The following is a 15,151-nucleotide window of genomic DNA, read 5'->3' on the forward strand; positions in this document are numbered from 1 at the left end:
AGTGATATTGATCTCACTATGCAAACGCGCTCTATATTGTCAGGATCAAACCTCCACGGCCGGAATCAGGTCGAACATTTCCAGGCCAGTTCGGGGCTCATTATAAGATTCTGCGCTTATGACGCCTCATACATGCTGCTGGGGAAATAAGCACTGGATTTAAGCAGATCAGGTAAAGTAGACCGCGCATATAGAGTTGAATGGACAGGGGATGTAAGTTCATCCTTTTATCATAGGGAAGCCTGCGGTGCGTAAAACGCGCGCTCAGGGGTGGGGACTTCTTTGGAGAGGCTGGATTGGAGAGCAAAACAGCACGACTCTCTGCATCTACAGGTTGCTCTGCTTCTCTCTGAGCATCTTGGCAACAAAGACATAAGAGATGAACTGTGGGGTCGTTAGCTTTTGGAACGGTACGGACTTGGACTGCACTTGCAAATGCCAAATCCAATACCTGGGACAGCTCGACTAAATTCTGCATGAACAATTTAACTCCACTGCGCAGGACTTTTCCGTCGTGAAAACATCTTGTCAGCGTTTCTTCCGAGGACTGTGCGTTTTACCTGAGAGCACCATGCCACAGGTCCCCCTCTGCTGCTGCACCGCGGTGACAACAGAGACATAATGGCATGTAGGAGCGGCTGCTGCTGCGGCTCCGGACCAATAAACGAGGATAACGCGAGGTTCCTGCTGCTGGCTTTGTTCATCATCGTCTATCTCCTGTGTGGGGCTGCTGTCTTCTCCGCGCTGGAGCAGCCAAAGGAGCGAGAGGCGAAGGAGCGCTGGACGCAGAGGTTCGAGCTTTTCAGCCAGAAGTACAACCTGAGTAAGAAAGACCTGAATAACTTCCTGAGGAACTACGAGGAGGCGAACGTGGCGGGGATCCGCGTGGACACAATCAGACCTCGATGGGACTTCACCGGCGCTTTTTACTTCGTGGGAACTGTGGTGTCAACAATTGGTGAGATGGAGAAAGAGATTTTAAAACACAGGTTCCAGTGCAATATTCCCAGACAGCACGGTCGTCTTAGGGATTCTTTTACTTCCCTATAATGTAACTCAGGAAGTCAAACATAGCGTCTTGAAGAATATGTTTTGCATTGCCACACTACAAGACCAAACTCTCACATATAAGGCCAGTTACTAATCACTTTCTACGTGCAAAAATGACTAAATTTATTTTAACCTCATCTCTGTTTTTTCGGTAGGAAATGATTCGATTTAATGAAACTTTGTCAAATTGCAAATTAAACCTATTTACGAACAAATTCTATGCAAAAATGATCCTATTGCACTATTTGACTTTGCATTAAAGGTGACTCTTGTCTCGGGCTGCAACTCACGATTATTTGCATCTGCCGATTACTTTTACAATTCCTCAAATAAGCGTTTTGCCTATGTCAGAAACTGATGAACTAAGCACACCACAACTTCCCACAACCCTAGTTCACGTTTTAAATCCTTCTTTGTTTGTCAAACAGCAGCCCCAAACCCAAATTTACAATATGAGCAGCAAATCCTCGCAATCAAGAAACTGGAACCTGAAATTGTTTTAAGTTTTGCTTTAAATGCCAAATTGATAAATTAGTTATTAAAACATTTGGCTAATTAATTAATTAACGCTAAATCGTTGCAGCTCTACTCTGGTCCTACTGGCATTACATGCAGTGAGTCAGCATCCACACCTGTAAATAGCACAACTTGAGGAAATTGACAACCCCTTTTACACCTGGTGTTAAAATGCGATCTGTATCCGGATTCGTTATCCGGATGGCAAGCGACCCGGTCTTGCCTGTATTCTTATTAGTCCTGTATGCACGATGAAACCGATCTCTGTTCTCCAGGTCAGAGCAGAGTGAGGATGTAGGTCCAGATGTCAGCACATTGTTCTGATTGAATTTGAAGATCCCAACACAGTGTGAACCCGACTACCTCCAGATCAGAACAGTTGGACAGATCGGACGCATTCTGATCAACAGTGCATTATTATGTGTTTGTGTAGAGATCACACTCTAATACCAGGTGGAGTCAGGTCAAAATTCTGATCATAATCTGTGCAATAATCTTAGTCTTGACTAAGATTAGAACCAATAGGTTCAGCAAAACTAGACTTTAAATAAAGAGCAGAGCAAGATTCGTCCCTGAAGCAGCCTTCTAAGCACTCACTGTACCCATGCCTGAGAGCATTAGAGTGATCTGTGTCAGTGTGGCAGACAGAGTAAAGAAACATGTTATACAAGGTGTCAACAAACCTTTTACTGCATACCTCTGATTCATTCGTGTACACTCCAGTCTTTTCTCACTGCTTTTGTTCTCGTACCTGATAGCTGGTGCGGATCAACACCTTTGATTGGAGCGAGTCGGTTTATGGTGATTGACAGTTTGACAGGCCCTCTGATTAGATGACAAGCCTGGGGCTTTTGCCATCTAAATGAGAGTTACGCTGATCAAGGCCCAGGGTGTATCACTGAATAGCTAATCTCTTTTTCCACCTCAATCAATTTTTATGGTTGATGGATCGTGTCCCAAAATGAGGTGTCCGCTGACAATTTTCAAGATGCCTGTTTCACACAAATTGTGGTACGATCGGGCCGCCCCCCAATTTCCTGCGAGTGCTGAAAAAGACTTCATCACACGTGTCACCAAGCAGCATTCGAGTATCCTCCTGAGAGTATAGCTGCATTTTTGTTCAGTGTGACATGTCATAAGCAACACTTTAAAATGACTTGACATACAGCTCCACGATTACTGACTGTGCTACTACGACCAGGGACTGTTTGATGCCATCACTGATGTAACCTCCTGTAGAGATACTGTGACTGTGTGTAATATAGCACTTCTTACTCTCAATCTGGGAGTCTAAAGTCAACAGAAAAACGTGCAAAAGCAGTCAGTCATTAGGGTTGTCCCTTTTTTGTTTTTTACCCCACAACCCTCCCTCCCCCTGCTGTCTTCTATTAGGTATTTTGAGTATGTATAAATGTCATTGTTTTGCATCCTGAGGGAGAGACCTCTGTGCTTCAGACTTTGGATGAATACATGGAAGAGGGCAATTGAGATGTTCTTGTAATGCATGGTCACAACATATGCACATATAAGGCAAGGCAAGCAGTTCCAAGATTGCGATGTATTTGGAAAATCCATAGTCATTTTGCAACAAGTAGGGAAGTGTGTGCGTCAGAGTTTGGATGATGAAGGAGAATAATAGAGGTGATCATGAAATGCATGGTCAGAACATATGCTGTGCACAAAGAAGTCCTGAGGTAAAGATTTCCATTGACGTAGATACTTCACTGAATAGGAAAGAAATACAAAGTGAGACCGATAATATCGTTTTATCTGACGCTTATTCTTCTTGCTAGAGTTGGATGAGATGATTGTTGCCTCTTTTCTGGTAAAATAAGCTCTCCAGTTGTGAATTGGAAGGGGGTATTTTTACCTTGGTGTGAGAAGTACAAGTTCATTTACCAGCGACAGACAGTGTGAGGTGACTCACAGCTGGAGCTCTTCAACAGCTTGAATTCTCCTAGTTGAACCATAAAAAGTACAAAAGATGAAGAATGCTCAAAATATCTGCTTCTTTGATTGAAAGTCAAACGCACTATTGTTGATCTAAATGATAACTCTGCATCAATTTAAACATTTTAGCGTTAGAACTCAAAACTGTGCGTTCTTACTGGCTTCTTTGGCACAGTAACAGTGGCAAAGGATTATGGGAATTGTAGTATTTACAACAGTCAGCCATGAAAATGACAGAAAATCTGGTTTCCCTGATAATTGAATCCACTGAACAGGGAGAAACAGCTCCTCCCACAACACAGCACTTTAAAGCTACAACAGCAGCCATATAGCTTAGCTTAGCTTAGCTTAGCTTAGCGCTTAGCACAAAGACTGTAGGCAGAGAGAAACATGTATCCTAGCTCAGTACTAAGTAAATCAATGCTGCCATCTAACTAAGCAACACTTTAAAGCTACAACAGCAGCCAGATAGCTTAGCTTGACTTAGCTTAGCACAAAGACTGAGGGCAGAGAGAAACACGTATCCTAACTCAGTACAAAGGTTACAAGATTTCTCTATCAGCACCTCTGACGCTCACTAATGAATGTTACTTGTCTTTGTGCTAAGCTAAGCTAAGCTAACTAGGTACTGGCGAATTTTACAGACAGATATGCAACTAATTTACTAAGCAACAGTCAGCCATGAAAATGACAGAAAATCTGGTTCCCCTGATAATCAAGTAAAATGACTGGCGATAACATAAACCCATGGAATTGTTGCAATCTGTGGGAGTGTCTTGTTTCATTGTTGCGTAACGCTAAGGGTATTGTTTAATGAAAAAACTAATTTGAATACTGAGCATGGAAAAAACAGCTCCCCCCACTACACAACACTTTAAAGCGACAACACCAGCCAGATAGCTTAGCTTGACTTAGCTTAGCACAAAGACTGAAGGCAGAGAGAAACACATATCCTAGTTTAGTGCTAAGGTAATAAGATTTCTCTGTCGGCACCTCTGATGCACACCAAAAAAACTATTTGTCTAAATGTGTTTTGTGTTTTTGAGGTTTCATTAAGAGGAAAAAGTCAGGACTGTGCAGCACAACTCAGCACCCCAATTAACACCCATCATGTTCAAAGCTTTTATGCCAAACAGCAGGTCTGGCACAGATGCCATACTGACACAGTAGCACACTGCTTTCTCTCCTTTCCTTACACTGTGTATTTTATTAACCAGGTCAAATGACTCATCAACATCACATTTAAGCACGCTAAGAAGGAAAGCAAAACACGTCTATAAAACCCAGCTCATTCGGCTTTATGGTCGTGTTTGAAATAAAACTCCGGCCCAATTAGCACCTTGAGAACGACTCTGGATGTGAAGGCAATCAAATCCTCCACAAGAAGCCTGCCTCTGGCGCTGTGGTGTTAGTCATTCTGCACAATATGTTTTTCTAGAAATACAGTAACATTGTTTTTTGTAACGGAAAACAGCTCTTGTATTTTTTGATCGAATTTAACAGAAATCAGTTTATTTCTCCACAAAAATCTCAGTGTTCTGAATGATAACGTTACAGTGCTTGATTGAGCTTTGAGTGTTCAGTGAGGGATGAAAGGGAAACATGAGTGAAATCGGTGCAGTCGAATGAAAGGTCTCTCACTTTGACCCCGTTTACACCTGTCATTAACATGGACCGCTCAATTCACGCCAGGAATTAGAATGTGTCTCCACAAGTGACCGCTTATAAACAGATCTCACCTTTCACTCTATATGCATATAAACATCATTTTCATTATAAAAAAACATAACACTTGCAGCAGAGAGAGGGAGCGAGAGAGGGGGCTCGTGTGGACGAGAGAGAGAGGGAGCTTATGAATATGAACAGAAGAGTCAACCTGATAACCTAAAGCTTCCTTTGATTATGAAGCCTAATGTTAATCTACAGTTCTCTGTTTTATCGGTGAAGTTTATGGAAAACGCTGCAGGCTGAAAAAATGCGCTCTCTCACGTTCCTGTGCAGGGTCATGACCTATTGAAAAAAAAAGAGTCCCTTAGTGAATCAATAAGGGACGCAATTTGTCCTGTAATTTCATGCACACCCCACTCAATGCATACAATTTCACATGCTTGGAATAGCATGGCAAAGTATAATTAGACAGAGCGGATAAGGTGAATATTACTGACGTATTGTCTGTTACACAGTCTCACTGTTGTCCTAGTTACAGAGACGAAGCGGTCCTTCAATGCAGCCTTGAACTATTTAATGTACACACAGCTAAAAGACTCGGGCCTTCTAATGTGTCCTTAAAACAGCATGGGTCCGTTCACACGTGTGCTTAGAGCTGTCCACTTCTGATCACATCACTCGAAGCACACAGGTGTAAACAGGGCCAAATAACAAACTGGCACTTATCCCTCATTCTCATATCAGGCATATGTAAAAGGCATATATATAAATATACAAAAAAGACACCAATGGCCCTGCTCACACCTGTAAATCTTTGAAAGAATTACCAATAAATAGAGATTACAATATAACGTTAGAAAATCTGATTTCACTGACGTACTTAAACTGAAAACACCTGAGCCATTAAAGTGAGTTGAGTGATGAAAAAGGGCGAGAGAGAAAGCGAGAGAGAGAGAGAGAGTGTGTCACTAATGGCAACCCAGTGGATTGATGCTGTTCTTTGAGGATAATGCTCACCCACAAGAATAGATAAGTAATAAGTCATCTTTATTTATTGCTGAGAGGATGCGAGTTTGGTTTCAAAGGTTAGTCAGAGTAGCTGGAGGCAACAGCCACACTCATCTTCTCTACAAACAATCTATTCATTTACTGAGAGCACTGTTTTATTTGTAAGTGTGTGTGAGAGGTACGTCGAGTATTTCTCAAGTGAAGCTATTATGTAAAATAAGTATTTAATACAGACACACTCATGAGTGCTGGAGACAAAAAAAGGGTAATTTAATTCCAGCTACTCCACATAGAGTTCATTTGTCATAGTGCCAGTAAGTCTATTTGTTCTTATTGCATAATGTTCCCGGGTGTATTCCAGGGTTTGGGATGACCACTCCGGCCACCATTGGAGGAAAAGTCTTCCTGATGTTCTACGGCCTCCTCGGCTGCGCGGCGACCATCCTCTTCTTCAACCTCTTTCTGGAGCGGGTCATTACCGTCATCGCCGTCGTCCTCAAGTCCTGTCATGAACGACGCCACAACAAAGCCGTTCTCCCGCAGAACGGCCGTCGGGTCTCTGAGGGAAACAAAGCAGGTGTAGCGGGGGGAAGTGGAGGAGGAAAAGGAGGCGACCTGGCCGGCTGGAAGCCCTCGGTGTACTGCGTCATGCTCATTCTAGGAGTGGCAGCCATCTTGGTTTCCTGCTGTGCCTCGCTCATGTACTCGGCAGCAGAGGGCTGGGGTTACCTGGACTCGCTTTACTTCTGCTTTGTGGCCTTCAGCACCATCGGTTTTGGAGACATGGTGAGCAGCCAACGGGTCGTCTATGAGGGCCACGCAACCACGGCATACCGGCTCGGCAACTTCCTCTTCATCCTGACCGGCGTCTGCTGCATCTACTCCCTCTTCAACGTCATCTCCATCGTCATCAAGCAGGTACTCAACTGGCTGCTGAGGAGGCTGGAGGCCCCTTGCCGCTGCTGCTTCCCCAGAAGGGGTCACCACCCGCACCGGCACCCCCGACGGAACGTGGTGGCCCCGGGTCACCTGCGAGCCCGTAGAGACCCCTCCATCGAGACGGATGCCATCAATGAGAGCGAGACTGACACTGGACGCAGGATGTCTGGGGAGATGATCTCCATGAGGGACTTTCTAGCAGCCAATAAGGTGAGAGCCTCGGGGCTGGAGCAGCTTGTGAGACTTTCCACCTGTCTAATGTAATGACGTGTGTTTGTACATGCAAGATATTCACTTATCTCCAAGAGTAATTAGATTGACTGCTCACATGGGCAGCAGGAAGAACAATTGTTCAATAATCTTGTTTCCCTGAAGTCATCTCTACCGCAGTCATTAACTCCTTCTTTAATCTGTGCTCTTTCATCCCCCTCATCATAAGCTGTATTGAATCTTGAAAGCTCAGTTTCAGCTTTCCTGTACGGCTGTCAATACAGTATTCGTTATGAACCGTGACATACAGGTAATATGATTTACAGCCTGTGCGTACTTCTTGTGATTGAAAACAATGTTAAAGGCTTTAGGGTTAGGGTTAGGGTTATAGAAACAAAAACAATCACATGATATCATTGAGAGTCCCATTAAGCATCCACTTAAATATGAGTGAAAATAAACTGCTCATTCTGCTGTTGGGACCATTTCTCAGGACTGTGTGGGCATGGTCAGTCACATTTTGATTGTCATCTGCTCGGCTCTGCACGCAACAACAGCACATGTGCAGCCCTTAACAGTGTGTTTGGCTTGTCTGAGTCACAATCAGAGGAGGAAGCAGAGGCCCTGCAATCTTGAAATATTAATTTCAATTGGTCACTGAACAGTCCATCCATTTATCCGTTCTCTATACTGCTTATCCTGTTCAGGGTCACGGGGGGGCTGGAGCCTATCCAAGCTGTCATTGGGTGAGAGGCGGGGTTACACCCTGGACTGATCGCCATGTCAATCACACGGCTGACACATAGAGACAGACCAGAATCACCAATTAACCTAACGAGCATGTAGTGCTGGGTGGTATGACTAAAAATCTGAATCACGGTAATACTCTGGTGTTTTCACGGTATATCATGGTTTAATATAGATTTATAGTTGGGGTGGGCGATGTAACCTTAAATGTATATCTATTAATATATATTTTCTTTTTGGCGGTATCGCTATTATATTGCGGTATTACAAAATGAAAAGGTACTCTACTTAAAACATGATTCTAGCTCTGTTTGCTCTATTGTCAATGTAAGGGAACACATCAATGTCAATGTCAATTAACAATTCAGTCTATTTTCTATTCATGTAGCCATAGCGTTAAACAGCACCAGGACGAGGTTCCGCTAATAACGGGGAGCAATTCACTGAAAAGCCGACTCGCGTCTGACTCAATCTTTCGTCGACATCATATATGACGGCTGCAGCGTTGCGCGCATGTTTACAGGCAAGTGACACACACACTCTGCATGCAGAGCGTCAGGTCTCTGTGTGCTCTGCGGAAGAGATGCATGCTGTGATATCAGATGGACTTTTCGTATAGATATGTAATTGTAGATAAGTTATTTGTGTTTATCCCGGTATTGCAAAATCCATGTTGTGGCAGAACGTGACACCGGTGACAGTATGAAACCAGCATACCACCCACCCCTACGAGCATGTCTTTGGATTGTGGGAGGAAATCGGAGTACCCACACATGCATGGGAAGAACATGCAAACTCCACACAGAAAGGCCGCCTTCATCCAGACTGGGACTCGATCTAGAGACCGTCTAGCTGTACCCACTGCAACACCTTGCATCCCTCGCTGTATAGTGAGTCACAAGATGTTCATAGTTATCAGTTTGCAAACACAGAAAACGTTAGCTGTGATGCCCCTATTTGTTCAAAAAGCTGTAATTGCAGTGCTAAACAATGGCTGTGTAGCGTTAGCTCGTAATATATTATACTAGAGCTCCACTCCCCAGGCCAACTCTCAACACCATTAGCCAAACAGAGATAAATGTCCCGCACTGAACTCCAGCAGCCAAAAATGTTTAAATGTGGTCGACCGTCAACAACTGCCACTGTAAGAAATCTTCTGCTGCTGACAACACTGCCGTCGGACCTCGAATATTAACAGGCGAATAGCTGCTATGTGACTTTTACGATGATTGGATTGTAGAATTTATTAAGTAATTTAATTCTAAATATCATCATGCTCAATAAAAACCCAATACCAAGAAAGTTTATTGAAACTTTAGTGTCAACAATTAAATTGGATTGAAACTTAATTCTAATATTTTTTAAATGGAAATGGTAAGCGCTTTTCTAGTCTTGCGACCACTCAAAGCTGCTTTTACACACATTCGCCCTTTCACATACTGAGGGCAAAGGCTGCTACCTAAAGTGCCCAACTGTCAACTAGTACTAATCCCATTCACACACCAATGACCACGACACTGGGAGCAATTTTCGACACGTAGGCTGAGGGAGCTGGGAATCGAACCACCAACCTTCTGATTGAAAACGGCCCACTCTACCACTGTGCCACCGCATGCTTACTATTACGGAAGACCCTAAAAAAAGGCTGTTTTGGATTTGGATTTTTAGTGGCTTTAAAACTTCTTGGTTAATGTCTAAATGGAATGAAAATATGCACAATTAATAATCGTTTAACAGTGGTCACAGATATAGGGCCAACCAGTATAAGCACCAATGACTGTATATATAGATGGACGATGTGTCTCCATCTGCTCCCCTTGTACGAAAGTGATGCCGAAATAGCCCCTGTGATAGGCGCTGCCATCTTCCGATGGTGACGTCATTTGGAGCCAGAGTCTGCGCAGTAGAGAAGTAGCCACTTCTGCTAACCAAAACGCACACTTAACTTACCGAAAAAACAGCAAGGATCTTGCTCGCCGGCATGTTTAACAGCAGAGCAGCTTCTTGTGTTGGTCTGAGGTTAACGTTCACAGGCATGTAAACTTCGATGACTGTAGTGATTGTTTTCCTCCTCTACTCTGCTAATCAGGAAGTAATTGGCTGCAGGAGCCGTATTCGTCAACAGAGCTGTCAATTATCATTTGGACAGCATCAAATAACTGTTAAAAATAAACTTGTCAGATATACTGCAGCCAGTCAGCAGGGGGCGCTTGAAATGTTTTGGCTTCACTTTTAGGGAGCTGTCATGTCGTCCATCTTTTTATAGAGTCCGTGGTATGCACGTGTAAACAGCGGTGTATATTTGCTGCTGTCTTTGAGACTACACTCATATTGTGTGTAAAATTTCTCTGAATACCAATGATGTTACTCATTGCTATCATTCTTCCAACAGCCCTCGCAGCCACTCAAAGGTGTCAATTGTCCATACATCTCCATAACTGCTCCCCTAATTCTCACAGACGAGAGGAAAGAGCGTCGTGTGCCGCTGAATGACAAACCGTGCTCACTCAGCTCAGGATTTTTCTGATCCAAAACAGAATCTGAATTTTCACACCTAATTATCGTTCTGATTAAAGCGCCTGAGGGGTTCGACTGAGAAATGAGACGACTGGATGATGTGATCAAACTGATTTTAAACAGTTAAGCCCCAAACTTTAAAAACATGTATCTAGAGGCTGAATACTAAAACACTGTGAGATATCCACTTGTACTTGTGCAGAGAGAAAGAGAAAGAGATGAAGACCACAATTTCAACAAGTTTGAGTGTTTTTGCTGCACATTTTACATCAGGGACAGCTCAACATCGTGCAAACATGAACTTGTTTTGCAGCCTGTAGCGTTGCGTTGGTGTTACACTATGAAAAAGAGTCTTTGATAGCAGTGACCTCCTCCAAACACTGGCTTATCTTTAGAGATGCAGTCCAGTGTGTGGTCCAAACATGGAAGATGAGGTCAGATGGATCCCTTTACTCAGAAAAATAAAATTCTTCCACTGTTTGGACACTGTGCGGCCACATCTTTGGGTTATTAAAACATGACCTTTCTAAAATTGAAGGTAACTTGAAGCGATTTGAATCTGAATCAGTGTTAATTCATGTGAATCACTTGAGGTTCAGTGAGCAAACATTACACCCAAGAACGCATGTCCTGTTTCACTAATAACAAGACGAGGCCGAAGCCTAGTATGTGGCTTACCACATCAGGTCATTGTGTGTTACAAGGACTGTCCTTAAGAGGCCGAAGACAACGTGTTTGAAAGCAGGTGCGCGCTGCAGATGTAGGTGAGGACAGCGGATGAGCAGTGGAGGAGCAGCCCCGCCTACTCCCCGAACAAAGTATCCAGAGCCGTATAGCAAAATAACCGCCGTATTATCCAAGCAAAGTTGGATATCCGTTTACAGCGTGAAAAACCTTTAAAAGGAGATGAGTGAAGTGGAGGCACTGTCCTTATGAGGCCGATGACAACATGTTTGAAAGCAGGTGCGCGCTGCAGACTTAGGTGAGGACAGCGGATGAGCAGCCCCACCTACTCCCCAAACAAAGTATCCAGAGCCGTATAGACAGAGAGTCGCGTCAGTGGAGGTCCAATATGCTCCATGATCCGCCATTGCGATGTCACATCTCTCTCTCTCTCTATGGCTCTGTAAGTACCGTCACTCACTCACTCACATACAGACCCATGTGTTGGGCACTGCGTCACACCTCTTACCACCTGGTTTTTAGAAAGCACAAGTCAGCTCATTCAAACACGGCAACTCACACAGGAATGTGTGTTAAAGTGTTATAAAAGACTAATCAGTATGCAAATTAATTTAGCTCACTTCAGGTACAGATACAGCCCGTAGGTTATAAGGAACTCAATGAGAACATATTGCAGTTAGGCTGATGATTGATTATCACATCTGTGGGAGGACATACTTTATGATAATGGCTCATTGTTTCAGTTACATGACTATGGTGTTCAGACTGCTGGCACAAATCTGGTTTTGGCAGATTGTGTCAACACTGATTGTAATAATGATAATGATACTTATTATGGGTACTTATTTGTATAGCGCTTTAAACGGTACTCAAAGACACTTTATGTGTTAAAATAATAGCAACGACAGTATAAGAAATAAACAGCGTATAACAATCAAGGTGCAGAAATTACAGTTAAATATGTATATAAAAGAAAACAATTACAACAATAACATAATGAGGGGTCACAGATTAGAAGCAGATTTAAATAGGTGGGTTTTGAGTGCCGTTTTAAAAGAGGAGGTGTTTTGGGAGAGAGTTCAAGAGGAAGGGGGCAGCAATAGAGAAGGCTCTGTCCCCCAAAGTCCGCTGCTTGGATTGTAGAAAGTCTACGCTGGACAAAAAAATCCAAAACACGTGAAACATGATTTTTGCAAAGAAATAGATCTGGAGACACATCTGGAGATAGTTTGGAATTAAATGAATTTGGGTTGTTGGATTTTCTTGTATGAATAGGTTACATAAACATTTACTTCTTTCACTTTAAAGTAATAATCTCGAAGTTTTTCATTTAAATAAATGTCTGTTAAGTCACTATCTATTGCTGAATGAGGTAACACAATGGTTATTGAGCCTATGGCCCACTGATGAAAGCCTTTGTATTTGCAGTGTTACAGACTGGGTGTCTGAGGCAACTTTCTCGGAAAAAAATCACAGTTAGTGACGCGTTTTACATCACCCAGCAGTGGTTGGTCTGCCAGAGAGGGTAGGCGGAGCTAAGCGGCTGCTTTTCTGCTCTCTGCAAGTGTTGCGAGTAAACAGTATTCTACTATGGCTGAACAAACAAAGAAAAGATCGATGACTACAGATACAACTTCAAAAATAAGTGAAAATCCAAAGAAAAAGAAACAGCCCTTCAGCGAGGAAAATCAAGAGTTAGTCGTAACAAAGGGAGCCAAAATCTGAGATGTACATTGCTTTGGACAAAAGCGTCTGCTTAATGAAATTGTAACATTGTAACAACCGTAGACGTATGGTTATCTGGGACGTATGCGCCCGCAATTGCCTTTTGTCGCCAAATAGAACGAAACTGACAACTTCGAGATTATATCTGAGATACAACAAAGTGAAGCAACAAAGCCCCAAATGGCAAAGCATGCTAATTAGCAAGTTAGCTAACATCAGCTTGCAATTTACTGCGCCACGCCTGTGTTAGCATTACTAACCACATAGTTTAAATGGTTTTCTCTGATCCTTATTACAACTGTTATTGTAATAAATATAGTTTTTCTTGTGTACTGTAACTGTCTGAGGCTAAGCAAGGTCTGTTTACAATGTTAACTAGCTTAGTTTAGCGTGTTTGCTAATATGAACAGAACACAAAGTACATGGCTGAATATTTAGCCGGTATTTGGTCTTAAACCATGAAAGCATTGGACAGAGTTTAATGTTGACCTGAAGGTGATACCACACACGACAAATGTCTTCTAACAATCCGTCTAATATCTGTCTCGACATTTCTCTTAAAATTTTAAATGTCAATTTCTCAGTGGCGCCACAGTAAAAGTCAGGGGATCTTATTATCCATCTTGAACTTCATAGAAATCAATGCCTCATGTATTGAGATGTTTCAGATGTCTGCGGTGGACTGATGGAGACACATCCCAGAAGTCATGTCGCGAGCTGGGCTAAAAATACATGTAATTGTTCCTAAAAAACAGGACTACCAATCTGTCGTACACATTCTCTACAGATTGCTTTGTCGAGTTGGTGTGTGGGAGAGTAAATACCTGGTTCTGTCTACCACACTGATTTACTTTTTGTCGTCTTTGTTCACTTAAACCGCCACACAAAAGAAAACACCATATGGGAGCCTTTAATCGCACATGTGATGTCGCTAACACATTGTCTTAATCCTTTCACAGGTTGCACGCACCACTTCCAAACACAGACTGCAAATATTTCCTCATGTGTTTATTTCTTTGTCTCTCTTCCTGCAGGTGAATCTGGCTATTATGCAGAAGCAGCTTTCGGAGATGGCCATCGGGCACCCGCGCCAGTCCAGCTCCAGTTCACATCAGAACGGGTTCTCGGGAGGGGTGGGCGCCCTTGGCATCATGAATAACCGGCTGGCAGAGACCAGCGTGGACAGATAGGGGGCACAGCGTGAATCCTTTTTAAAGGGTACAAAAGGCTGGCAGGGTGAGGCGGGTAAAGACAAATTGACACTGAAGACTGCCTCCCCTGAAAGAGAAAGAAGATCCGGGTGGCGAACAAGACTGAATTCATGAATACATCTTTTCCATCAATGAGCTGACCCCCCCCAGCCAGAACAGACACGAACCCTCGCTGCCCACTTCCCCTGTCAAGAACATGTCTACATGAAAGATGCATGATAGTTTGCTGGAGCATCACATCTGGAGCGCGCTCAGTGTGCTGAAATGTTCCCTGTGAGGAATTCAGTTTCCATGGTGATAAAAAAAAAAAAAAGCCTGCCTAGAGCTCTTGTATCCAAGCCTTAAAGACCTGATGCACTACATGCTACTTTACAGCTAACCGCTTCACTCAACTTCCACTCGTACAAAGTACTTTACAATACCCACTACTGCTCAACCCACATCCAAACTGTGTGTGTCACTAATGAGGAGAAAATAGCTTTAATAAAATGGGTGATTCTTGGTCGTGTGTCTTACAGTAGTTATTACAATACAACTGTGTGTCATGTCGAAGAGGATACACAAAACCCACTGATAATGGCATTTTAACCTTCAATACAGAATCTAATTAGCATACAAACCTGACATTTTATATTATTCAACAACCTCTATCTTTGGTGTTGCTCTATACATCATCACAATAGATACCAGACAAGCCTGCTTCCCCCGAAAATAACCTCATTACAAGCCAGACAAACCGATCTATAGCTGATTTGGTCCTTTTCCGAGTCTTCGATGAAACCTAATCTATGAGGCTGCTGTTTGCTTTGGGCTTTGCTGCACATTATCCAGACGAGACATTTTTGCAGTCTGATAATGTCCGGGCCACTTGGAGATTGGAATCGACGATAAATGCTGTGAAACAAGTCGATGTAGGGTTTATGTTT

General features: G+C 43.0%; 1 protein-coding gene across 1 annotated transcript; it reads left to right on the top strand.

Moving 5' to 3' along the window:
• Nucleotides 1-621: 621 nt before the first annotated feature.
• On the top strand, nt 622-14,682 carry LOC138585262 (potassium channel subfamily K member 13-like). Its single transcript, XM_069657550.1, has 4 exons — nt 622-958; nt 6,554-6,769; nt 6,803-7,341; nt 14,049-14,682. The coding sequence occupies exons 1-4, from the start codon at nt 622-624 to the stop codon at nt 14,202-14,204; spliced, it is 1,248 nt and encodes a 415-aa protein (XP_069513651.1). The 3' UTR covers nt 14,205-14,682.
• The last annotated feature ends 469 nt before the right edge of the window (nt 14,683-15,151 follow it).

Source organism: Semicossyphus pulcher, unplaced genomic scaffold (assembly GCF_022749685.1).
Source record: "Semicossyphus pulcher isolate SPU_LCO1_2020_fin unplaced genomic scaffold, fSemPul1.0.p SCAF_11, whole genome shotgun sequence".
Classification (NCBI taxonomy): domain Eukaryota; kingdom Metazoa; phylum Chordata; class Actinopteri; order Labriformes; family Labridae; genus Semicossyphus; species Semicossyphus pulcher.